The following is a 27338-nucleotide window of genomic DNA, read 5'->3' on the forward strand; positions in this document are numbered from 1 at the left end:
TGTTAAATCCTAAAGGCAAACAGATTCAGGGCTGATTTTCATCGGGGGAGGCAGTGACATCACAGATTCCATAAGCACAATGTGCACTGATGGATGTGGCCTTGAAAACTCCTGAGACCTCTTCCACATCTCCTGAAAGACAGGAATGCATCTCACTTACCCCTGCCTGCAGAAGTATACTGATTCCAGCAAGTTCCAAAGACTCAAGAGCATGAGAAGAACCTGAAACCTGTTATCCAAAACCTAATATGACAATTCTCTTTCTTTTAGCAGAGTTTTAGGATTGCTAGCATTTCTGGCACTAACCATTAAAAAAGTATAGAGACTTGGTGAGGGTATGAATGAGCTTCTCTTGGGATCTTTCTTTTGACATCTTTTCAGGGTTCAGGATGTGTGTTTGCTTTGTAATTTGGTACCTGGCAATAATTTCCACACGACATCAAGTAAGTATTTCTCTCTTACACACACACACACACACACACACACACACACACACACACACACCAGTTTGCTATGAAAAGGGCAAAATAAATCACTACTAATTGAAACAATTTCTCTCACCTGCAGAGAAAACAAAGGGGAGGAAAATATCGAATAATCATTATGAGAAAATATCCTGGGCCTTAAAGACATACAGTGTCCTAATGAATGGCTTGATGAAATGCTTAACCCATGGAAGCAAAAAATGAGGCACACTGCGGTACATCATCCTGGAATGCCAGAACTCTAGGCATGAACAAAAGATCCCAAGAGCTTCTAGAGGGGTGGGGGGAAAACTCCATAGAAAAGGTTAGCTCTCAGAATGTCACTGAAATACTTCATAACATTAAAACTAGAAAAAACAATCTGAGCACACTACTGTTAGGATAAATTTTTTTCCACCGTGAAACTGGCAAATGTGTGACGCATGTTATGCACAAGTACTTACATTAAAATGAAAGAGAAAACCACTAGGAAAACCTGATATCTGAGAAACTGGAGATCCAGAATGATAGAGGAGGCAAGGGAAGCCCCAGGATGGCAGCTACGCAGTTGGCCTTGTGAACAATCAGAAGTAGGGTGAGCAGAGGGATGCAGGACCTCATGTGGGGAGCGTCCAGAGAACAACTAACAGTACGATGGAGGATTTATATGACATTTATTGATGGCTTGAAGAAAAAATCAGAAATTACAACCAGACTTGTAAAGTGCTTAAAAGCCATCACTCCCACTCTCACCAGAAAAAAGCTGAACAAACTGAACATCAATAACTCTACTTATATGCAACAGAAAATGGAGGTCCTAAGACATGCCAACCCTATGGAACCTGGAGCCATGGGCAAATACAGAGAATCACAACTTACCTGGATCAGAAACCACCACTGGAGCCAGCATTGGGTAGACATACTTCAAAGGGAATTGGCTAATTGCTGGAGCTGACAGCAGCCTAGCCTGAGAGGTAAAAACTCCTGGGGGCCTAACTAGTGGGAGCCTCCCATACCTTCATGAGTTTTGTCTCCAGAAGACTTAGGGTGAGAATTGGAGAAAACTCCTTACATGCTTCTGGAGGGGAAGGAGAGGTAACTGTTGAAAAACATGCCCGGTGCAGAACAGCAAAAATTGCAGAACAGCAAATGTTGCTGCCTGATCCTTTCTCTGGAAGCTTCATCTCAGAGGGGCACCCGGCTGTATGAGGTGTTAGTCGGCCCCTACTGGGAGGTGTCTCCCAGTTAGGCTACTCGGGGGTCATGGACCCACTTGAAGAGGCACTCTGTCCATTCTCAGATCTCAAACTCTGTGCTGGGAGAACCACTGCTCTCTTCAAAGCTGTCAGACAGGGACGTTTAAGTCTGCACAAGTTTCTGCTGCCTTTTGTTCAGCTATGCCCTGCCCCTAGAGGTGGAGTCTACAAAGGCAGGCAGGCCTAGTTGAGCTGCAGTGGGCTCCACCCAGTTCGAGCTTCATAAAGAAGAAAATGCAAAGGCAATTAACAGTGTCATCAACAACATCCTTTCAAGAGAAATATCAGTTTCAGAGGGCTGTTTCTTATTGTTCCTTCCTTAGTACAGATGGCAGGCATCATGAAACAAAGAGCCATTCAGTAAAAGCTACCCTACAGGGAATGAATACCATTCAGACTAAATACATTGACAACTTTTCGCTCCTCTAGGTTAACCTACTTTAGAGCATTTAGAGAAGGAAACAAGCTGGACATCCTCCAGGCAATACTACATAGTATTTCAGCTAAGCTTCTGAAAGATTTTGGGAGGCAGTGGGTTTGAAATAACAAGTATAACTTTACTTGGCAGTAGGGACTGCCTATTAAAAGTGAACCACATGTTTTAACTAGTCTTTTGAGCTGAGAGTAAAGTGATATTCTCTCAGAAAAATTAAGGATCCCAACAAGATTACACAGTTGAATAGGAAGTCATACAAGAGGCGAGTCAAAGGAATATTCTGGGCAAGATTCTCTTTTCAAAACGATTCTGAGTCCAGTCCAATGGACAGTTATACTACATCATCAAGGTTCACATTTGTGTTCCATAACTGGGTGAAACATTAGGAGTTCAAGACCAGCCTGGCCAACATGGCGAAACTCCGCCTCTACTAAAAATACAAAAATTAGCCAGGTGTGGTGGCGCGTGCCTGTAATCCCAGCTACTCGGGAGGCTGAGGCAAGAGAATCGCTAGAATCAGGGAGGCAGAGGTTGCAGTGAGCCACAATCACGCCACTGCACTCCAGCCTGGGTGACAGAGTGAGACTCTATGTCTCAAAAAGAAAAAAAAAGAAAGAAAGTAAAGATAACATCTTAATGTATATCCCTGAGCTGTCTTTCAGAAACCTGGACCCTCCACCTAGGACCTCCCCAACAAACTAATCTACTGGCATGAAGGGCTCAGATAAGGTGAAACTGAAGACTGAGCTCTGACCCCGTTCTTTGTTCTGAATTTCTTCCTGACGGGCCTGGAGGAAGCCACACCCACAAGCCTAAGCTAACATTCTTTTCTCTTCACCCCAAATTTTTAAACAAAGCTTCTCCTCCTTAACCAGCTGCAAATCAGAAAACCTTTGAATCCACCTATTACCTATAAGGCCCTGCTTGCAGATACCGCCCTTCTAGGCCAAGCCGACATGTAACCTCTGTGTCCTTATGCATGACTCTGCCTTTCAGTTCTGCTTTCCTGAGATCTACCCCTGCTTTACAAGCCTTGCCTGTAGCCAGTGGGGGAGGCCAGGATTTATACATGAGCCTCCTGGTCCACCTTGCTTGGCGCCCTGCAAATACACGTGTCCTTTCTATGACAAAACCTTGGCATGGGTGTCTGGGTTTACTGCACCAGGCATGTGGACCCCAGTTCATCTGTAACAAGCACAGATGAAACCGTCAGGTCAAGGGACTGACCCCTCCTCGGGAGCCATGAGCCAAACGTTCTCAGAGCCTGGGCAGGACAGAGACTCATCCGAACTCCACCCACAGCAGAGACCACGCTGAAAAGACAGGACTCCCCGAAGGGCCACTCCTTAGCATTAAGGCTACACGAACCCTAGAATAAGGCTGCCCTGGACCCACCCCAGACAAGCCTGGTAGGATCCGGCCATCATCCACAAGTAACAACTGCCAAAATGATCATCAGTATTCTCCGAAAGAGAGCAAGAACCCAGATCAGCCTTGCCCAGAAGACATAACGTGAGCACACGCCTCGTTCTAAATGTTTTTTTATCTTTTTTTTGAGACAGGGTCTTGCTCTATTGCCTAGACTAGAGGGCGGTGGTGCAATCGCACTGCAGCCTCGACCTCCCAGCCTCAAGTGATCCTCCCACCTTAGCCTCCTGTGGAGCTGATGACAGGTGCATGCCACCATACCCAGCTCTTAAAATTCTAGCTGCCACATTAAAATTACTCTTAACATTCAATTAACTAATGCATTTTACTTAGACAAATTTATTGAAGATGTTTTTATTCCAACACACGGGCCATAAGAAATCGTTACTCATATTTTTACGTTTTTTGTATTAGTTTTTTAAGATCTAGTTTGTAGCTCACACATCACATCTAAATTCAGACTGGCCACATTCAAATTTCCCAGTGGCCATGTGGCCAGTGCTTTTTTATCAGACAGCGAGGGTCAGGACTGTCCACCAGGCACGTGCACAATGGCCCACACCTCCAAGTGCAGCAAAGTGTCAAACAGAAACAGAACCGGAAACGGCAGAGGCGACAGACTCAGTGACTGAGGACTTCAAAAGAAGCAGCAATAAATACGAACATGGCTCAAGGATGTAAGGAAAAACACACACACAACATGAGAGAAGATACACAAAAGCCGCAAATGGAGCCCAAGTGATGAGCAGCGCGGGACGGCATCATCAGTGAAAACTGATCCGGGATAACAGGTTCAGGTGTGGCCAGAGAACAGGTGAGTGAACTTAGCCAAAGCATCAGAAACTAATCTGCAGCAGCCTGGTGCGGCAGCACAGTGTTGGTGCCATGTGAGATAACGCGAGCTGTCCTCAGAGTGCCACAGTCCAGCAGGAGGAGGAAGAGGCATTGGTGGAAAATGACATTTGAGTAATGGCTAAAAATCTTCCAAATATGATGAAAACTACAGACATATCCAAGAAACAACAAATGCTAAGTAGAACACAAAGAAAAGCCCACCAAGGCACCTGGAAAATACAATGCTGAAAATCACTGATAAAGAAAGATAAAAGTTCAAAAGCTCCTAGAGCACCGGCCAGATCCCGTCCTGCCGAGGGCCCGGGAGTGAGCAGCCAAGGCTCTGTGAGCCACACGCTGCCTGATGCATCTTCTTCTTCCTTTTCTTTTCTGTAAACACCCTTTTAAAGATGTAAAAGACATTCCTGGCTTGTGGTCTGTACAAAAGCAGACTTCAGGTCAGATCTGGCCGAAAAGACACGTCACATGTGGGAAACAAAGATGACAATGACTTCAGATGCTTTTTTTTTTTTTTGGAGATGGAGTCTGGCTCTGTGGCCCAAGCTGGAGTGCAGTGGCATGATCTCGGCTCACTGCAAGCTCTGCCTCCTGGGTTCACACCATTCTCCTGCCTCAGCCTCCCGAGTAGCTGGGACTACAAGCACCTGCCACCACACCCGGCTAATTTTTTCTATTTTTTAGTAGAGACAGGGTTTCACCGTGTTAGCCAGGATGGTCTCGACCTCCTGACCTTGTGATCTGCCCGCCTCGGCCTCCCAAAGTGCTGGGATTACAAGTGTGAGCCACCATGCTTGGCCCAGATGCTTTTTTATAGCAACAATGCAAGTCAAACCTATTTTACAGTAGATGGGAAAAAAGGTCATCTAAAATTCCATACACAGGGAAAATGAATTTCAAAAATGAAGATGAAATAAAGACTTTCAGAGAAGCCAATGCTGAGAAATCACTGTCAGTAAATCTGAACTACAGGAAATATTTTTTTAAACTCTTCAGGATGAAGGAAAGTGACAGAGATGAAAGATGAAGATGGAAATAGAGAGTTACGAGTGCGCTGGAGTGGTGAGCACACAGTCACGGTCTCCAGGGGACACCTGCCCATGCAGAGAAGCACGCAGATCCTGACGAGGAGCCGGCAGCAGAGTCCCTGCGACAGCTCCTCGTCCCCGAAAGCCTGGTCAGGCTGCAGGCTCTTCCCACCAGCAGCACCCCAAGGGCACCTGGCCCCCACCCCGGTGCGAGTGCAGCCCACCTGCTTCAGCTGGAAGAGCGTCCTAGAGTGGTCTCTGCCTGTGATCTGGTCCAGGAGGTCGTCCACCACTTTCTTGCTGTAGCTCCCAGCATCCTTCACAAACTCCTGCAGGCTAGAGGGGCCGCGGGAGAAGGTACGCTGAAAGGCATGCTGTGCTCCACGCCAAGCCCTTGTCGCCTGGCCCTTGCGGCGGCCCTGATCACAGAAGCCTGCCGTGCCAGTGCAGCTCCTCGGTCCCCGTGACCCTCCCTGAGCGGGTATTTTGGGGAGTGGCTGATAGTTTTCATTAGATTTTCAAAGTGGTCCATGACCCAAAAAGGTTAAAAAGATCTCAGTGGGGAGAGGGAGAAAAGCATGAATACACACGCACACAGCCTAGAAACACACGTGTGCTATGTTATCATCTGTAAAAGGATACTCCTATCTTTCCACTCATTATGCGTTTAAAAACACAAGTGGGTGCGGACAGAAGCACACCGGTGAGCAGCGCCCGCCGGTGAGGAATGGGCACGTGGGGCAGGGGTGGGCCAACACTTCCAAGGCACTCCTTTTAGTACCATCCTGATTCTTGGCCATATAAATGAAACAACTTAAAAAATAAAACATAATACAATCTAAAAAGTAGGCCAGGAACAAAAATGCATAGTCTTAGAATCAAAGCACCAAGCAAGGGCCTCAGAAGGGCTCCCCAGACTCCAAAGACCTTTGCAGAGAGGAACAAGGATGGCTGCTGGTCAGAAGCTGAACCACGGTCACAGGAGGCAACAAGGAGACTCCGTGTCTTTGTTAAAACACCCACAGCCCGGGACAGGCCAAGCTCGGCACTCGCAGTGTGCACAGAGGCAGCACTCAGGGGCAGAGGATCTGGGTGTCTCTGCGCTGAGGCTGGCATGGGACCACGTAGCCTCATGCCAGGCCCTAGGAGATGTGCTTCTGAGTGTTGCCCCTGCAGCCACAAGGCAGGCGGGGTCAGAATGATCTTTCTTCACAGCAACATGGAACCTGACGCGTTCTAGGACAGACAGCTGGGGAAGGCAGGGGGTGTGCACAGTCCGCTGATGATACCACATGGACAACAGGTGACTGACGTCCTGAAGGAGCCACAAGCCGTGGACAGGGAGCCGACTGCGGACAGGATGGAACCAGGGGAGCCGCGGCCTTGGCCCAGGCTGGGCAGAGGCCCCACAGCAGGGGTGAGGTGAGGGCTGGCGGGAGGGTGGGGAGCAAACAACTCTTTAATTTCTGACTTATGACCCCATCGTCTCCTACTAGAATTTCCTCTTCATTTTCCACATTTACTTCCTTTTTTGCTACAAAACTCAGGGTCAGGTTTTCACTTATTTTATGAAGCACTAAGGGGATTCTTGTTTATTTTTAAAACATATTCTGCATTCTTGTTGGAATAAAATGAAGACCTGATATGTCAAGATGCCATTTCTTAAAAGCTAGCAAAATTAAGTTGCTTTCTCCATTAAAAACTGCCAAATTTTACAAGAGTGACCCACTTTTATTTTGCCACAGAAAACAAAAAATACACACAGCAACATTCTACGGAAAAGCAGGCTGCTACATTTGTGATTTTGGTATTATACTTTAGCCTGCCATGGCCTGAACTGTGTCTCCCGCTCAGAGTTCGTAAGTTGAAATCCCGACCCCAGTGCCTTGGAATGTGACTATACTTGGAGCTGGTGCCTTTACGGCCTTTAGAGGTAACTGCAGTGACATGAGGCCATTAGGGTGGCCCTGATCCAATATGACCAGGGTCCTTGAGAACGGTAGGGTCTCCAGGAGAGCCGAGGACACAGACACGCATAGGATGGCCCCGGGAAGGCACAGGGAGAAGACGGAGAAGACAGCACCTGCAGGTCCAGGAGAGAGGGCTCGGGAGGAACCAGCCCTGCCCACACCTTCATGGCAAATGCCAGCCCCCAGGAGTAAGACCCCAGTCTGTGGTGCTTTGTCACTGCAGCCTGAGCTAGCACGGCCACTTAGGAAACACAATTCAATACGATCCAGTGTGCTCAACACACCCCCAACCCCGTCACAAGCTACGCCCTGATCACCACCTTCTGACTGAGTTACCCAGATTTCAGGACTGGCCTGTGGCAGACCTGTGTGGATGACTGAAAGCAATGGGAAGACCCAGGCTGCCATCTGGACGGCTGCGGGATGGCCCTCTCCCTACCCGCACACATGTGGGGCTCCAGGTCCCACACCAGGGTGCAGCTCAAGCTGCACAGCAGCCAAGGGCTCCCCGGGGCCGACACTTGCCTCAGCGCACACTGCACGCCTGTCTCATCTCCGTAGGCTGAGTAGAGCAGCTCCATCTCGTCCGACTTCAAGTCGCCAAATACTGAATTATTCTGCATCAAAAGCGCAGTAGTGGCACTGGAGAGAAAGGTGACTGGGAGGAAGAGGAGAAAGAGAACATCACTGGACTCACTGGAAGGACTCGGTGTGCAGGCCCCACCCCGCTTCTCCAGGGGCTGAGGGACCGCCTGGCTGGCAGCCAGCACCCCAGTCTCACCTCTCTTGCTCTCCACAAAATTCTCGCTCCTGAGTTTTCCATGTGTAACCAGCAGGGGTGTAATTCACCACCCCTCATTTTACTTCTGCAGGCCAAAGACCGCAGGGAAATGCGCTCTCTGCAAAGCGGTGAGCTCCACAAGCTAAAGAGCTGTGTGGAAACGTGGGCAGAGCGCACTGTCTGTCACTGTGGAGGATCCCAACCAACACACACCGCAGGGACCACGCCTGCCCAGGGCCAGCTCTCGCTATGGGGGACACAGGCCAGGTGTACTGTGCAGTGTCCCATAGGGTGTGGAGCAGCACCCCTGGCATCTCCCTACCATCTGGTGCCAGCAGCACCCCCAACCCCAGTGGGACCATCAACACACTTCTGGACACTGCCAAACATCTCCAGGGACAAAAGTCCTGTGGTTGAGAACTGTGTTAGAGGGTGAGAACAAGGAGTGTGTCAAACACAACAAAAAAAAAGTATCAACAACCACAACAGCCCCAAGAGGAAGAGGGGAGCAGGGGCTGGTGAAGACAAGTGGTGAAGGCAAGAGGATCCTTCCCAGTGGAGGGCGTCCGTCAATAGGAGACCCAGACCAGGCAGAATTTCAACACCTGGAGCTGGAGGAAAGAACATTCCAGAAACAAGGAAGCTCTTGAGCCAAGGCCATGGTTTGGAGGGAAGAGTGAGCTGTCCCATCAGCAGATGGTGTGAGTGGCTGAGGGAGAAAGGGCCGGCAGGAGCAGTGTCCATGCAGCTGTCTGCACGGGAGGGACCCAGCAGAGGTGGAGAAGTGGAGGATGGGGCCGTGCAGGAGGTCCCAGCAGCAGCGCAGCCAGGAGGCAGCAGTGCAGATGGAGAGGAGAACACACAGGCCAGACCCAAGGCCCAGGGGCCACACATTCTGACCCCTGAAGGGATGTTCTGTAATGTGACAGGGGCAGAAACACAAGGACCCCAAAACACTGACCAAGGTGAAGTCCAGTGATGCAACCAAGGTGCCCGCTGTGTGTGTCCCCATCCAACACAAGTTTCATTCCTGTCACTGTAACTGATCTCAATCTTACCCATGCGAAAATATGAATCCAGGTACAGTGAGGAAACCGTGAAGTAGGAATCAGCAGCATTTGCCGTCACTCCACTAAACCCCTGCCACCTTCCCTGCTCCGGCCGGCTCCTGGGACGGGACTACGGATTTACCTTTGTTTCTTCTCTCGTCTTTGAAGCCCAGCGTGGTGAAGCCTGGGAGTAGCTTACTGGAGAGCGAGCTCAAGTCCACCGGGTGGGTCTCCTCCTCTGCAACACGGACATGGCGGGCCGTGAGTGGCAGGTGTGACCCCAACGCGGTGCCCCAGTGCAGTGCCATGAGCCCTTTCTCCACATCACAGTGGATGTGATTGGTGCGGGTGGGGGGATTTTATAATGATCACCTGAAAACAAATTTGCGAAAGCCAACTACCATTCTCAAAACTAACTGCATTTCAATTTCATTTCTTTATCACCCCAAAGTCAACACAATAAAAAATACCACATCTTTGGCCACCACACCAGCAATACTTTGAGAACATTTTCAAATGGATCACTCAACAACTCCAAGAAGAAATCTTGTCCTGCGTGCTCTAACAGCGAAACGGTGGCATGTGCAACCCGGAGCGCGTGCATCTGACAGCATGTCTGCCATGCTCAAGTCACCACCCACACACCACTCATGGGATCAGAGCAGGAGTTCCTCAGTTCCCAACCGGTGCCTCGGTCTCAACACTCTCATAAGCTAAATATGGATCAACGGTCTATCCTCTTTAGGAAAATAAGCTGAAGATTATATAGATCAGCCCGTTTCTATCCTTCACACACTGGAGAAAACCACGCTGGCATGGTGGAGCTGGGTGAAAGACCACCAGCAGGCATGCGGGTGAGAGCGAGGGAAGCGGGAATCGAGAGGCAACCCGTGCCGGGCTGCGCGTTCCTCATGTGAGCCCGCGAGTGCGTTTCAAACCCAAGTGATCACACTTTCGTTCAAAGGACAAGCCTCTTAATTACTTCCAGGCCAACAAAGCACCCCTGACGGGCTGGACAGGCCTAGTGCGCGCCATCCTTCAACACTGTCCTGACGTCATCATCTAACAGCTCTTCTAAGACTGCTTTTCAGATTCAAGGAGCAGGGTGGGCCAGCACTCCGGTCTTTGCTGAAGACTGAGCTCAGGATGTGAACCCTTCCTGATGCTAGTGAGGTTTGGCCTTAAAGGCCTCTCGGCAGCTTTTCAGGAACGTGGCTCGAGTCCCGCTGCTCCCAAGGAGCCCTGACCGAGGTCTGACCAGCAGCCCCGCCCCGCGAGATGGCCGTCCACGCCTCCACTCGGCTCACGTGTCACGTTGGGGTGCGAGCAAGGTCGGGAAGCCGGGCAGCTTCTCATGCTGCCCCATGGCCATGGCTCAGCTTTTCATTACAGATTATCAACGGAGGCCCAAAAAACAGTGTACAGAGAGCATAAAGCCAGCCCTGAGCGGGCACCCGCCATCAGCGTCCGGCTCGGCCGTGTTGACCACGCTGTAGAGCAGGCTCCCGTCCCCATTCCTCTTCAGATAGCCCATCTAGAAGGAAGCACTGCCTGAGCGTCTGTCCCTCAGGAGGGGCAGCGCAGCACAAATGAAATGAAGGTCAACAAGCAGGGCTTAATGGGGATGAAAGCACATTTGTCCAAGAACAAACGCCAGAGGGCCCCTCACGGCATTTCCTGGAATTTCAGACTCACCGGCAACAGCAAAGCACGCACAGGTGCCAAGGAGAACCTCTTCGGCTCCCCGTGGCCCTGCTATAGGGGGTACAGCTGAAACAAAAACCTTTGCCCACAAGTAAACATTTAAAATTGCTCATGAGCCTTGACAAAATGGAATGGTCAGCAGGTCAGCATGGCACTGCCTTGACAGCAGGCGGCTCCAGCTCTCAAGCATGTGTGGACCGGTTTTCATTTAAAAACCCACCACCCACACCCCAGTTCTGTGTACAAGCCATCAGGAGGATCCAGGAAGAGGAGGCACTGGTGTGTGCAGACTTGGGGTTCAAGGGGGAAGAGGGCTGTCATGCAGGGGTTGGCTGGGCTCCAGTGCAAGGGTGATGTCCATGCGCTGGACATCATGCCATGTCAGGGCAGCCACCTGGCCTGAGAAGAGCCGGACGTTTGTGTGGGGGCAGCTCCCCACCGCCGATCCATGCAAAGTCTCAGAGCCCACAGGAGGGCCAGGGCCCTGGGGGAGAGGTGGAAGATCAGCTGCCATGGGACACGGAGTTGATACACAGATTAGGAGCAGGGCCCTGGGGGAGAGGCGGAAGGTCAGCTGCCATGGGACACGGAGTTGATACGTAGATTAGGAGTCAAGTCCTCACGGTGCAGACACAAAACTGAAAGGGAAGAAGCGGGAACCCACGGGGCACAAGGGAACTGGAAGTTTCCATGTAAAAACAGTTTTCAACCCATGTAAACACAGGTGCCAACAGAATCCTTCTGCACAGTGTCCATGTATGTGGTGCAGACACACACCACAGGCATCTCCCAGCTCTATCTGCAGAGGGCTTCACCCAGAACCCAGGTCCTGGCTTCTAAACAAGGCTCTCTAGTCAAGAAACCAGGGCTTCTTGGAGAATGTGGCAATTCCAGGGCTGAAGCACAGACTGCAGAACAAGGCTGTCCAAAAGAACTACAGTGCAAGCCACGCAGACCACAACCTCCAGCACACAAGCCACATAAACAACTTCCCAACACATGAGCCACGCAGACCACAACTTCCCAACACGTGAGCCAAGCAGACAACTGCCCAACACATGAGCCACGCAGACCACAACCTCCCAACACGTGAGCCACACAGACCACAACCCCCCAACATGCAAGCCACAAAAACCACAACCTCCCAACAGATAAGCCACACAGACCACAGCAACTTTCCAACACACAAGCCATGCAAACCACAAACTCCCAACAGGCGAGCCAAGCAACCGCCCCACACGTGAGCCACACAGACCACAACCTCCCAACACATGAGCCACACAAACCCACAACCTCCCAACAAATAAGCCACACAGACCACAGCAACTTCCCAACACGCAAGCCACGCAAACTGCAACCTCCCAACACACGAGCCACGCAAATCACAGCAACTTCCCAACACATAAGCCACAGAGACCACAGCAACATCCCAACACACAAGCCACGCAGACTGCAACCTCCCAACACACAACCCACACAAACCACAACCTCCCAACACATAAGCCACGCAGACCACAGCAACTTCCCAACATGCAAGCCACGTGAACCACAACCTCCCAATACACAAGCCACGCAGACCACAACCTCCCAACACACGGGCCACACAGACTGCAACCTCCCAACATGCAAGCCACACAGACCACTGCAACTTCCCAACACGTGAGCCACGCAGCCAACGACCTCCCAACACGTGAGCCATGCAGACTGCAACCTCCCAACACACAAGCCACACAGACCACTGCAACTTCCCAACACGTAAGCCACACAGACCACGACCTCCCAACACGTGAGCCACGCAGACTGCAACCTCCCAACATGCAAGCCACACAGACCACTGCAACTTCCCAACACGTGAGCCACGCAGACCGCAACCTCCCAACACACAAGCCACAAAGACCACTGCAACTTCCCAACACGTGAGCCACGCAGACCACGACCTCCCAACACGTGAGCCACGCAGACCGCAACCTTGCAACACACAAGCCACACAGACCACTGCAACTTCCCAGCAGGCACAGGCAAACAGAAGCAGACACCTCTGAAATGCCCCCACTTCAGCATTCTTTACATCCCATCCCATGTGCATTTTGAAGACTTAATATGAAAAAAACCCATAAAGCTCAAATTAACGTTTTCTACAGACTACATGTTGAGATAAAATGTTGGATATAGAGGTGAAATGAAACCTGCAAGGATTAATGTCACCTGCATTGCTCTACTTCTCTTATCAGGGCTGCTAGGAAGCCTGAGACTGCAGACAGCCTGTGCTCCGTTTCCACTGAAGACACTGGGTCTAGAACGTCTCCTGCCAGAAAGGAGAGCGTGGTCAGCTGAGTGGGCCCCACCACCACAAAGACCATCTGTGGCAGGAGCCACGTGAACACAGTGGGTGGCCTATTATGGACCATCTGTCGGATCCAACGCCAGCACCCCCACTGGAATAACAAGGGCGGTGCCTCACGTCAACACCCAGTGACAGAGACACAGAAGTCAGCATTCACTCCAAGAGAAAGGATTAGCCTGCAGCAGGGCCTCCATCAAGGAAATGAGGTCAGTGACCACGTGGCCTCCACGATGCGTGAAACACCAGCGGCAGCCCTGCCAGAGGCACCTGGACCCCGACTGAAGAGACCAGCCTTATGTGTGTCTGATCTGGACCTCCCGTCAGGGCCCCACGCTGACCTCTGGATCCCAGTGGCTGTGCTAGATCACACAGCACCAACCCAGAAGGAGAGGCACACAGAGAGTCTGGGGCCACGTGGCACCCTCTCTCGGTGGCCACAGAGCACACTACCTTGCCGCCTGGGAGGAACCAGTTGATCCTGTCCCGAGCTTCATCAGCTGCGTGCTCCACCAGCGCCAGCACGTGCTCCTCTGCGGTACTGTCCGTCAAGCTGCAGGCATTCCCTTCAGGCTCAAACATGCAGCTGTGAGGTGGGGACAACCAAGTCACCTGGAGGCAGCATCCCCACCGCACACCTGCTCCCCATGCGTCGGCACCTAACCCAGCTTCTACCGACCCTGCCCTCAGACACAGAGCTGGCAGAGCATACTTAACTTCTTTTAGGTCTCAAAGCATCCCTTTTCACCCTAACCAAATGACAAATTAAGACACTTTTATTAAAATAAAGAGTAAGTGTAAGCCAAGTAGACAGACTCCCTGTTTTTCAAGGCAGTGCAAACTCAGTTAAAGTGCTTTAGCAACAAAGTAACAGATGCCCACGCTGGTTAGTTATTAAAGGCCCCATCAGAAAAGTGACTGGAAAAGCCACCTGTGACTACGCAGGGTTCACATGCAAGGCAGGATAGGCGGGGCTGCTCGGGTGAGGTCTGGTGCTGCTAGGCTGGGTGGACAGCAGCCCCCTCTGCTGTGGCCACTGGGTGGCACAAAGAACACACAAGGACATCAGCGAGTGGCCCCAGGTTCCACCTGAAGCAGTTCTCCAACAGCTGAGGGGCACAGGCTGTAGCACCCAAGGAGTGTGGAAGGTTCTAGAAGCAAGCGAGTGGGCTCCTTCCCACCCTGGGCACTTGCCTGGGCATGGGTCTGAACAGCCTAGGGCCAGGTGCAGGCCCAGGACAAGCCCTGCCCATGAGAGCGGCCCTGCCCTTGCCTGACCTACAGCGACAACCTGGCAACCCTACACAGGAGTCAGAGCCCCATGAGCTCCGCAGGGAGGGGCTCCACTCAGGCACCTGCGTGAGCCCATTACCGATGCGCACTGCTGTGACACTAGGTGAAGGTGACTGCCTGAGCTCGGCACGCTCTCCTGCCTGCAGACTGACAGCTGGGGATCCATCTAAAGGGCCTGGATCCCACAGGAAAGGGTGAAGCTGCAGCACCAGAGACACCCAAAACCAACCTGGGGTGGGTCTACCAGGACACAACCCCACCGCAGCTGAGCATGCTGACCAGCACCAACTTCAATTCCCCCTCAATGCTCAGTCACCATGAGGCGGCAAAGGGCGGCCATGAAACCCTGACCCCTGAAGGCCAGCAGCACACTCGAGTCGGGGGCTGAGGCCGGACACAGCCACCAGCCAACCACGCAGTGAGTGTTCACACGGCAGCGGTGTGGGAAACGCAATGCACGTGGGGAGACCGCCTTAGGAGACTGTCGTCCGTTGCCAAGCAACACACTCTGGCCACGCAGAGCACCCTGTCTCCTAAGCCAAGGCTGCAGGAACTGAGGCGCTGGTCTCAAGACCACTCTCCCTTTTGACGGTTGGAGGGAGCTGCTCAGAGCAGAAGCACCGAGCCCAGCACCGCTGCCGCCCCACCTGTTAAATCCACGTGAGTCCCATACACACTGTGAGAAGGAAACAAACAATGGAGGGCCGTGACCATCACAAGTGCCTCAAGGACATTCAGTACCAACTCCAGACGGTCCCTGACTTCCCACAAGATGGCACAAAAGCAATACACTTCAGCAGAAACCATCCTTCAAATCTGATCTGTCCCCAGGATGGCAACAGGCCAGTCCTCTCAGGATACTGGGAAGACCGCGAGCCACAGTGCTGTCAGACACACGGCCATGAGGGTGGATGTCCTGAGACTGCGCTCTCTGGGGCCTGCACTCAGCAAGTGACACGTGATGAAGCAGGCTCTGTGCCAGGCGCTTCTGCCCGCTGCAGGCTATGGTAAGTGCTCTTGGTGCCTCTAAGGCCCCTGGCGATACTCTCGCTTTGTTTGGTCCTATCAGGTGGCCACCTCACATAGGTGGAGAAGCGTCTACACGAATGACGTGTGATACGGACTTTGATACAATCTCAATGCTCAGCCACCATGAGACAAAGAGCCCCCATGAAAACCACTCTGGGGTTTAGAAAAAAAGGAAGAAGGTTCCCTGAAGGACCAGCTAAGTCGGCTGCTCCCTGTGGGAGGGAGCAGAGCTACAGGGAGCTGTGGCCTGCAGTCCTCACCTGGTCCCCCGCAGCATCCACACCTTCCTGACCACAGGCCTGCACCTGCTCCACTCCAGCGTCTACACAGACACAGAAGCGAACAGTTCAGGAGTGTGCGTCTACCCCACGGCAAGAAAGAAGCCCCCGCCAATGCTGGCTGCCCAAAGTCAGCCCGCTTGTGCGGCACAGTCTGGGACAAGGGCACAGCCTTGGCTGCCGGCAGGCGCTGTGCAGGGGAGGGAGGGGCCAATGATCTTAACGGCGTGTAGAGACAGAGACCACCAGTCAGTAGCAGTTGGGGGCAGGGGTCATCGGACGGGCTTGGGTACCACACCTGGGTCAGAGAGTGCACGTGGCCGGTGGGCAGGAGGCGCTGTCTGGCCACACTCCTCCTACCAGAATAAGCTACACCAAGGACGTCTACGTGACATGACATCCGTTCTCTCACTCACTCACTCTCCCCTACAAGGCACCTGCTTTCCTGGCTGTGGTGCTCAACTCCAAAAGCAAATGTGGTTTCCACAGAGCCTTTACCTGATAACTTCTCTACTCGGCTTTTTGGATTTCTTGGCAGTTTCTACTTGTACTTGTACAACTTCAGGGACAGGTTCCTCAACAGCTGTATCTTCATTGCTGCCTGCTGAGAAAAATCCATGTCCTGCATAAACGACATGCTGCGCTTCAAAGCTAACAGCCGCTCCTAGAATCAGAAAGGACAGAGCAGCAAGGATTTACCTCTCCCTCACAGCCAGGGTGCCGTGACGATGGGATGCGATGGGGATGGTCACAGCCTCACCTGGCCTAAGAGCTAACTTTCCACGGCGGAGCAGCGGGAGGTGGTTGTGGGGGCTTGACCCACCGCCAGAGCGTGGCAGGTGCCGCATCTCCCCTTTACCTTCACCTACGTGGGATGCATGCAGCCTGGCTCACGGCACAGATCTGGGAAGCCACTCAGGATGGCCAAGGAAGACAAGGATGTCCCGTCTGGATTCAGTGAGGCAGTCACGCAAAACAAGCCCGCAATGCTGGCTGCCATCCAGCAAGACTGACACCTGACACCTAGGCTTAAGATCAAGAGATGCGGAACTTTCCACCAACCCTCAATGAGATGTTACAGCTAGGTCATGAGCAGAGAGGGCGGCCGGGGACGTCTACCCTAGAGCAAAGGGGGCAACATCATGAGGGTGGCGGGTGGATGGAGCACGTGTTCACTGTGAGGCTCCCTTCGGGCACAAGCGACGGGGGGCAGAGCCCCTGCTTTCCGTAGCTCACTGCTGCCAGTGAGTTTCTTACTTTGCTCATCATCTTAAAGCCTGCGTGAAGGATCTTCTTCGCCAACTTGTAGTACACGGTATCTGGCCTATTGTATGTCATTGTATTATCACACATCAGCTTGAAATCTGCCTGAAAAGAAAACAGGAAAGACTTACCAGGTTTGAAATGCCACAGACAACAGCAAAGCTCTAGATGACTACCAAGAGACCAAAAGGAAAAAGCTACAATTGAGTAGAAAACAATTCAACTGGGCTCTCTGATCTAAAAATAACGTTTAAGAACTTAGAGAAGTTTTCTTAGTTGCATGTTGGTCTTGCATGAAAAATATTACAGCAAACAGTTGGCCAAGCCTGTAACTTCTTTCTAAGCATCACATACAAATGCTGTGCAAGGAAAAAGCATTTCCTGCGCTTCTTGCATTTCTCCAGAACATAAATAGGAACGAGAAGCAACGACCTGATTCTTTCAAGTGAAAGTCAAGGGATAAAGGCAGGCGTGCGGCACAGTGATATCCTCTATCTCTAGAATTTCTCCACAGAATCGAATTTAAAATTCTGTCACCAAATGGTTCCCTCAAACTACTAGAAAAAGACTTTGCCCCACAAAAGGACAACCTTATTTCGTAATTTATGGTGAAAATATGGAAACATCAGTATTTTATTATGAGAGGCCAGTTTCCTCAGCACAGGCCTCTCAAAGGTGAGTACCAACGTCAGGCTGGAGCATGACCCCGGAGGCCGGCCACCCTAACTGAGAATGTGCCATCTGGACCCTCCCCAAGTCCCGGTTCCAGAGCCAGCAGCCCTAGGGCCCGGCCCGAGGCTGTGGAGCCCCTCCCCTGAAGACTCCACTGCGGACACTCCACGGAGTGAATGCTGCTCCCCTTCTCACTTTGTTGCTAGGAATGGCCAGACTGGGGCCCGAAGCAGGGAATACAGAGGGCTTTCGGGCATGGAGTGCTCTTAACATCTACCCTCAGGCGCTGCCTGATCCTCTCATCAAGTTTCCTTTTCTCCCACTCTCCTTTAAGTCTGTTCTGTTGTGTTTCTGTGAGTCAGCAAACCCTTCAGTAAGCATAAAATAGAAAAGTCAAGCTTTCCCCAGGGGAATGGAACCTAAGAGAGAAATCTAATGCCTTTCTAAACTACACTAATGCCAATTTTATCAAGCATTTGTTTTGCTTTCTTCCCCTGGGCTGCAAAACCAATGAGCAGTTGCTAATTCTCACAGCCAGCAGCAAGAAACAGAGTTAAGAGCAAAGTACTCAGGAGACAGAAAAACTTACTATGCTAAAAAAACTAAATGCTCAATTAGTGTAAGACAAAACTAAGAATTAAAAAGAAGTATGTTTTTAAAAATGTCTAGTCTCAAGCCGTGCCACACTGGACACCTCACTGCTTGAAACAACATGTCCTATTTACGCCAGCGCAGTAACTTAGAAAAGAAACAGACTTCTAACAGCGTGCAACCTGACCTAGTTTCTAGACCAAAGCACAGAGAAAACGTTCACGACCAATCATTTCCTTAATGCTGTGTCTGTAAAACATCACCCGAACACAGAAACACCTGTGAAAGCTCAAAAACTAGAAATGATCTAAGGTGAACGAAGTCTTCACAAGACATGAATACACAGAATTATGCCACGATTACTTCGGGCAATGAAAGTAACTTACCTTAAATTCCGTAACTGACTTGTATTCATTAGCTACAATTTTGTCTTTCATGGTGCCAAAATCCATGGGATGTTTTATTATCATTGAATATCCAGGAGCAATTGCATCCGTGACAGGAAAAGCAAAAAATCCATGGGGATCTTTTCTGAAAGCAAAGACATCTTAAAGTGGAAAAATCTAGATTTCTAAATGATACAAAATCTCTTACAATCCAAAAATTGGATACAACTGACCGAATTTTGTTTCTTAAAAATAAAAAAGTTACGAGCGTCTTTTCATTTATTGTCATAGGTATTTCAGATATAATAAAAATTCCCCCAATGCATCCTGGCGGCCATCAATGTCCCAGCTCTAGCCTTGACTTCCCTCACTCTACTCTGACTTCAGAGTGAGCCACTAATGAGTTCATGAACTCTTCCTATGCACCCCGAAGTGGACTGGGAGTCACCAAGACAAGGTGCAGGGTCTGTTTCACAGCTGACGAGGCTGGGGTGGGGAATAAGGCCTCAGAAAAGATGACACCACACACCCCCAGACACTAGCTCTTCAGAAACGCCCAGGTTTACCTCTGAAGCTGGCGGAGGAAGTGTTCCAGGAGTTGCTGAATAGGTGTGCTCTCATTTTCGGCTGACAATTTAAGGAAAAAAAAATTGAATACAAGACTTTGGTATCCCTTCATTAGAGAGCTCCAAGTTCACAGTATCTGTCTGTCTGGTGTCTCACAGCATTTTAAGTTCCACCGAGAACTGGGGATATAAAGATACATCCGACTCAGCCTTGGCTCCCACGAAGCTCAGCCGGGTAGAAAGGGCACTCCCACAGCAGGAGTCATAAAAATCTCTTGTAATAACCGGTAGCCCTTACATCAACAATATGTGGTGATCACTTAGCAATGTTTTCAGCTCATACCACTACTCTAGACAAGAAATGGAGGACGGAACAAACGCTCTGGACATAAAGGTTGATCCTGAATTCACCGATTATTATTTCACTTGAGGTCCCTTAAAATTCAACAGAAAGTAAATAAATGGCCAGCGTGGTGGTGCGTGCCTGTAGTCCCAGCAACTTGGGAGGCTGAGGTGGGAGGATCGCTTGAGCCCAGGGTTATCTGAGCCCAGGAGTGAATCACGACACTGCACTCCAGCCTAGGCGACACAGCAAGACCATGTTTCAAAAATAAATTAAAAAAAGAAAGTGCCTGAAGAGCCAAATGACCACAGAAGCTCAGAAGGCCACCAGCTTTCCAGAACTTTCCTTCAGTGGAGCCAGCAGGCCTCAGACAGTTTCTGACGGCCTGAATGATTGCAGCACTAGCCTCCCCACTCCCTGATGTCCCATGTCCCAAAGCCCAGCCGTCTGTTTCCCTATAATCCAGGAACCACTGGATGCTGAGAGTTGCTGGGAAGAGACACCCCTTGTCTTAGGTACAAATGCCTCATCACTGTGAGTTGTGCACAGGAAGGCTGGGGACAAAGAGAACTCAGAGGGCAAGTCCTTGTCAACTGGAAATTCCAGCCAAATGCCATCCTTCGCAGATGGTGCCCACAACAGAAATTCTACTAAAGGCCTCCAGCTTCCTTTGTCTCAGCCTATGGTCATTTTCAGCAACTTCAGACCCACCATTTGGGCCTCGAGGTCCCTTCTTCCCAAGGGGAATTACCTGCGTTTTCACTGACATGCATCTCTCTTACCAGTCTGACCCAGATGGGGCTACTGTTCCAATACTGTCTTAAGTGCAAACAAAACCAAACTTCAAGACCCAGGGCTGGCAAACTTTTTACATAAAGGCCAGACAAAAAACAGTCTAGGCTTTGCGGGTCACATACGATTGGTCTCTGTGGAGATGCCTTTTTGTTTCTTTTTATGAACACTTAAAAAACATATAAGCCATCCTTAGCTAATAAGTTAAAAAACAAAACTGAAGGGCACCAGTGGTAACTGGCCACGCCTTGCTCTAGACATTCAGAGACACTGGAGGAAACCTCAGGCCAGAGGACACCTGGGATGGGCCCTGGAAATACCAGCTCTCCTCCCTCCCATGCTTCTCCCCAAAGCAACAGGACACGGTGCCGACCCCTCACATTTACAACGATGAGCTGTGAACACCAGGAGAGTCTCTAAAAGTGCACCCTTGCCTGGCTGTGTCCGGCACGCTCGGACTGGCCGATCTGGGGGCGGCTACACCTCCACCTTCTTCCCAGGATCAAAGTCGTCAGCCTCTCCCTCCGTGTCACAGTGCTCCCTCTCTCGCTTCCGCTTCTTCTCTTCCTGGGCGGCAGAGTCAAGGGAGTGAGAAAGGCAGGAGTAGGTGCGATCCGGACAGGTCTGCCCAATCCCCTCGCAGTTCTCAGGAGAGGGACAGAACTAAGGGAAACCCCCTCCGAGATCCTCCTCATGCCAGGCTCCCTCCTCAGAGACCCTGGCAGGGTCCGCTGAGGAACAGCACACCCAGGATCCTGGAACTGAGTCTGCGGGCCTCAGCGGTTCGCGTTTTGCTACCAACGGAACACCCCCTCCCCTCCTCCAGCCACGCAGGCGCACTCTGCCTGGGTCCTGGGACCAGGCTCCCCACGGGCTCCTCGTGGGCAGCGTCCGGGCCACCGCCGCTGCTCCTTTACCTTTCGCTTCCTTCTTTCCTCATCGTCCAGATGCTTCTCCTTCTCGGACTTCTTCTTCTTTTTCTTTTCTTTGTGCCTCTCTCGCTCATGGTCTGACCTGTCATCATAGTAACTGGAATCGTGGCCGGATCCTGAGAGTTCAGTCACTTCACTTCCTCCGACCTTCAGGACTAGCTTTAGAGGCTTCTCCAGGGGCTTGTCGGCATAATCTGCACAGACACAGACCGAGTTCTACCCGCGTGCTCAGGTGCAAACGCCACGCAGCCAGATGAGACGTGAAGGTGCTAAGACGGAAAGGCCTCCCTAAGGAGTACAGCGGGGCTGCCAACCAGCAGGGAAAGACGGAAGGGAAGACCACAGTGGCGGCATATCACTGCCTCCTTGTTCTCCCTTCCCCTCCACAGGGAGCTTCAGGTCCCTTTCGAGCCACGGTGTCCTCACCAGAGGCCCTGTGGGATGTTGTTCACATTACTCGTTCAAGAAGATGGATTAAGAGGGACCTGGAACCCCGGAGCCCGATCTCCCTCCTAGAAACCCCCAGCACTTCGGTTCACCCTCGCCTGACTTCCTGCAGGCGCCCGTGCTGCCCGCTGACACCCATGCAGCTGCTGCGGGAGCAAGGGAGAGGAAGGGAAAGGCGGGAGAAAGGGCAGCCCAGCTTCTCCCTGAGCTCCACACAAAAGCCAGCACAGATGCTTCCCTAGTCTCCAGGACCGGGGTGAGTGGGCTTGCAGCCTCGAACGTTCCAGAACCCTCTACCAGGAACGTAAGCGCCTACCCAGGACCCCTCACGTGTGCCCGGTTCCCTGCCCGAAATCCCAGGAACCCCTCCCGCGTGCCCAGAACCCCTCCCTCGTGGCCAGGACCTCGCCCGGTGCCCAGGACCCCCGTCCGCGTGCCCGGAACTCCTCCCCCGTGCCCGGGACCCCGCCCGCCGCGCGTCACAAAGCGCCGCCGCCTCACCCTCGTAGGACGAGCGCCACTCGGCCTTGTGCTTCTTGTGCTTCTTGCCCATGGCGGCGCCGGCGGCGGGCCCGGGGCGGGGGCTGGGAACAGCTGGCACCCGGTCGGACCTTGGCCGCCACCGCCCCCTGGCCCTAGCTGGCCGCCCGCGCTCGCTGCGCCGAGGTTGCCGAGCTCGCGGGGCCGCGGCAGGAAGTGGCCCTGCCGGGCCCGAGCGCTTCCGGGTCAGGAGGTGGTGCGCCTCGCGCGGCAGATTCGAAGCTAGGGCGGGGCCCGCGGGCTGAGGCAGCGGCTGTGGCGGCGACGCTGGGCGTGAGGTGGCGGCGGCCGCACCCTGGTTGGGTCCCCACTGCTCTCGGGGGCGCCACGGACGAGGCCGTGGGCGACCTGAAGCGGGCGCTTCCCTGTGTGGCCGAGTCGCCAACGGTCCACGTGGAGGTGCATCAGCGCGGCAGCAGGTGAGCCGGACCTGTCCGACACATCCTCTGGGCACCCACCCGCCCCGACCCCAGCGCGTGCACCGAGCCCCGACCCCAGCGCACTGATTCTGATGCGACTGAACCCCAGGGTACTGATCCGGCCCGACTGGACCCCGGCGCACAGGCCGCCGGGCCCCGACCGGATCCTAGCGCAATGACCCGACCCCACCCCAGGGCACTGACCCGGCCGACCCGAGCCCTGCGCGCAGGACCCCAGCTCACAGATTGAGCCCCCACCCGACCTCAGCTCACGGACCTGGCCCTGACCCTGCCCCGGCTGTCCTCCAGTGCATTGATCTGGCCCTGAGTCCCACGTTGGAGAATAGGATGGCTGCGCATTACAGAGAGCTCTAAAGTCTCAGCCGAAAGTTGGGTGGTTATTCTTTGAGCCACTGTTTCTCAGACCCTTTAATTGTTCCCGTTCCTCACGGACTCGATGTTAAATTTTTAGGGTTCAAAGCAAATCCCACTCATTTGTGACCAACTCAGTTCATGGTATGGTGGGGCCTGTGGGCTGTGCTGCTCCCTGGAGTGGGGGGAGCTCAGCGGCGGGGCCAGACCTTCACAGACCCTCCTTATGTCCATGGAGGGTGGATTGAGGTCAGGTGAGACCACCAGCCTCAGAGGGGATGCAGAGGAAGAGACCTTTCCTTTAACAGAATAGCTGTTGACTGGGTATTTTCTAGGTGCTGGAGTTCAGACACATCAGCATAATTGCACCAGGGCCCAGAGACACCTGCACAAAGCCCCATCACAGCCTGGCGACACCTGTGTAAACACCTTAGCGCTCAGAGACACCTGTACACAGTGCCACCGCAGCCTAGAGACACCCCATGTACAACCACACCTGGGCCCAGAGACGCTAGGCATAATCACACCAGAGCACAGCTGCACCTAGAGGACAGACACCTACGTACAACTGCACCAGAGTTCATAGACACCTGCACACAACCGCACTATGCATGGTGGTCGCTGCTTGTAGGGTGCTGGGACGATTGCAAAGGGGCCACATATCACCTGCCTGGCTCTGAGGAGCCTGTCCAGGAGGGCTCAGAGGGAGGCAGACATTGAATAGGACTTAGAGGGTGACTGCAGTTGATCAGCCCAGTAAGCTGGGACAGTGCATAGCAGGGCACAGAGGTGTGATCCAGGACCAGGTCACTGTTGTAGAAAGGGGAGGTGTTAGGAGGACTGCAGCAAGGGGGGCCGAGGGAAGCCCTGGATACCAAGCTTAAAGCATTAGATTTTCTCAGCACGAATCACAGCTATTGGAGACTTGTTACAATGCAGACCCCAGGTCTGATCCCACAGCTGTGGAACTTCATTAATAATAGTAAAAGCCAACATTATTGGGTGCTTACTATGTGCCAGGTATCGTCCTAAACACTTTGAATGTATTAATGACTTCACAGTAGCCCAGCATAGCGAGAACTCTTACTGTTGTCCCCTTTTTCTAACTGGGAGCTGAGGCACAGCTTCTTCAGGGCACAGCTGGTAGGGGACCCACAGGCAAGGGGTGGCTCTAGATTTGGTCCCAGGCAGGCCAACTCCAACCTATCCTGTTAACTACTGGGCTTTCTTATGTATTGTCTGAGTTTTTCAAAACACTTCATTTTAACATTTTGTTTTTGAACTAAGATCATTTATGTGTGTTTTGGCTTCTTTTTTTAGCACTGCAAAGAAAGAAGACATAAACCTGAGTGTTAGAAAGCTACTCAACGGACATAATATTGTGTTTGGTGATTACACATGGACTGAGTTTGATGAACCTTTTTTGACCAGAAATGTGCAGTCTGTGTCTATTATTGACACAGAATTAAAGGTTAAAGACTCACAGGTAAGTTACTAATTTGCTGGACCAAGGAACAGTTAGCTGAATACAAAGGTTGTATCATGAATGTCTTGCCGTTTTCATAGCCTGTTGTCAGAAACAGGTTCACTTCTCTGTTGGTTTGGGTGGCTAGGCAAGTTCTTTTCACTAGCTGTCAGGAGCCAGGTGCTGGGAGTAGGAAGTAGCCCTGATGTCGGGGTGCTCTCAGTATAGCAGTAACAGATTGGAAACCAGGAATGAGAATGCAGTGCTGTACAATAGTGGGCTGCGCTGGTAAGGCCTGTGTGCCATGTCTCATTCTTTCAATCAGCAAATGTTTATAAAGTGCTCAGTGTGTGCTAGGGCCATAGGAGGTGTGGGGCCACAGAGATGAGAAGATGGGCTTGCCTTATAGAATTCCTTTATCTCATCCCATGCATGGCCACCTCACCCACCATCTGAGTTGATGCGTATGGGTTAGAGGAGCTTTGTGTGAGGGCGTGGAGGCATTGGGGCGATTCTGGCACCAGTATAAAAACAACCTGAAACATTCCTAAGGAAGACTTATCACTTACAGTAGTACAATTCCTGTCCTGTAAGAACCAGCTGTGAAGGACAGGCTTGGTACTAAGTTCTGCTCGTGAGGTGGACCTCCCCTGGACCTCCCCATTCATACGTTAGGACTCATGTTTGTGCATGCTCAGAGCTTTGTGCACACTGAGATCTGATAATGCCGTGGTTTTGGCCAGTCTGAGGGAAGGAAGAGCTTCCCACACTGTTGTGGAGGGATGGACACCCTAACTGGAGGGCACGGGCTGCCCAGGGAAAGTTCTAATGTTCTCTGACTGCAGATTCACTTGTAGGAATTTATCGTAGCTGATAATCATGCAATTTTGTAGATCTTTCTGAACAGATGTTTGTTAGATGCTGTTAATAATAGCCAACAATTTGAAATATTTTAACTGTCCACCAGAGGTCAGTTAATAAATGTAGGAATTCTATATATCTACACTATGTACAATACAGCCATTAAGAAGAATGAAATAGATTTCTATCTACTAATGTAAACATTTCTCTGAGTTAATAACAAATGTAAAAAGACACAGTTAGGAAACCGACTGGGCAAGGTGGCTCATGCCTGTAGTCCCAGCACTGTGGGAGAAGGATGGAAGGATCACTTGAGGCCAGGAATTGGAGAATGGCCCGGGGATCATAGCAAGACCCCGTCTCTAAAAAGAGTTTTAAAAAATTAGCCAGTGTGGTGGCGCACACTTGTAGTGTCAGCTACTCAGAAGGCTGGAGGTGGGAGGATCACTTGAGTCCAGGAATTTAATGTTGCTGTGAGCTGTGATCGTGCTGCTGCACTCTAGCCTGGGCGACAGAGCAAGATCCCGTCGCAAAAAATAAGTTAATTAAAAAAAAAAACAAAAAACCTTATGTGATAAAACTCAGTTTTTGGTCCCATCTGTGTGAGTGTATTTATATAATAACGTCCCGGAGGCTGGATTTAGGGCACTTTTTCATTCTGTAAGTAAATGTAGGGCCCGAAGAGCAAGGGATGGGTATTAGCTTTCAAAAGAGCCAATCCTCAATCTGAAATAAAATAATAGCCTTCTCATCTAATCTGAGAACTAGCTTTGATTATACTATACATTCAGTTTTTATTTGTAGACCTTAACATCTAATTTGTATGGTTGGAGTTAAGTGAGAGTTGGAAATGTGTGTCGATATTGGCTTTTCCCTCATTTTAGCCCATCGATTTGAGTGCATGCACTGTTGCACTTCACATTTTCCAGCTGAATGAAGATGGCCCCAGCAGTGAAAATCTGGAGGAAGAGACAGAAGACCTAATTGCAGCAAATCACTGGGTTCTACCTGCAGGTATGGGGTGTGATGGGAGTTGAGGGGGAGGCTGAGGTCAGAGGATTGTATACTCCATGCCATGTCAGTTCACGGGGGGGGGTTCTGTTTGTCCATTTGTTTTGTAGGATTTTAGGATGTTTTCGCTCTTATGAAATGGAAAGTATATCACAAAAGAGGAAAGTAGAGATTTCCAGTGTGGGACCATACTGTTCCTTTGGGTGGGTACCTTAGAGTTCATGGCTAACGGAGAGTGCCCATGTGCTCTTCTCACATGCCTGCTTGGTCTGTCCTGCTGAGTGGCTCCTTGTCTGCTTGATGCTTCTCCATGGGCATTGCTGATGGGCTCTAGCAGGCCAAGCCCAGGGCTTCATTCAGTCAGTGTGGGGAGAAACAGGTGGATTTGGCATCTGAACTTGTGTTGAAGCATGGGTAAAAGACAATTGTAAATGGTTATGATCATAAATTTTATAATGTGTTGTTTACCACCAAAAAAATGATAGTTTAATGAAAACATATTGTGGGGATTATGTTGTACATCAATGTAAAATAAATGACAATATCGTAAAGAAGGATGGGAAGTTAAAGTTTTTCTAAAAGACTATTGCGCATGATAATGAGACATAAAGTGTAATTCTTTGACTCCATCCAATTGTCTGCCAGAAGTTACATGTGACTGGCATTTATTTTGCATCTTTGATTTTAATAAAAATCAAAATTTGAAGAAAAATTTGCAGAATTTATGCTTTCCTGTAATCAGAATCATAGTCTTGCCTGGAGCAGCACA

The 27338-nt window shown here is 51.2% G+C and overlaps 1 protein-coding gene and 2 pseudogenes across 2 annotated transcripts; 1 reads left to right on the plus strand and 2 right to left on the minus strand.

Moving 5' to 3' along the window:
- On the minus strand, positions 1-13888 carry LOC134756954 (bromodomain-containing protein 9-like). Of its 2 annotated transcripts, XM_063697169.1 has the most exons (5): positions 13763-13888; positions 9407-13273; positions 7960-8092; positions 5689-5800; positions 1-132 (listed from the first exon to the last, which is right to left on the minus strand). In XM_063697169.1, the coding sequence occupies exons 2-5, from the start codon at positions 9570-9572 to the stop codon at positions 10-12; spliced, it is 534 nt and encodes a 177-aa protein (XP_063553239.1). In that variant the 5' UTR covers positions 9573-13273; positions 13763-13888; the 3' UTR covers positions 1-9. The 2 variants fall into 2 exon arrangements, with proteins under 2 accessions (XP_063553239.1, XP_063553216.1); XM_063697146.1 differs by lacking the exons at positions 1-132; positions 5689-5800; positions 7960-8092 and having other exon boundaries at positions 9588-13273.
- On the minus strand, positions 13281-22615 carry LOC115932985 (bromodomain-containing protein 9-like; annotated as a pseudogene).
- LOC109023809 (pachytene checkpoint protein 2 homolog) overlaps positions 22453-27338 on the plus strand; it is a 23875-nt pseudogene continuing 18989 nt past the window's right edge.

Source organism: Gorilla gorilla, chromosome 1 (assembly GCF_029281585.2).
Source record: "Gorilla gorilla gorilla isolate KB3781 chromosome 1, NHGRI_mGorGor1-v2.1_pri, whole genome shotgun sequence".
Taxonomy (NCBI): Eukaryota; Metazoa; Chordata; class Mammalia; order Primates; family Hominidae; genus Gorilla; species Gorilla gorilla.

What these genes read in the sequence shown, in the direction of transcription:
- LOC134756954 (XM_063697146.1), bottom strand. Translation starts at nt 13,054, where the DNA reads ATGCACATGGGATGGGATGTAAAGAATGCTGAAGTGGGGGCATTTCAG.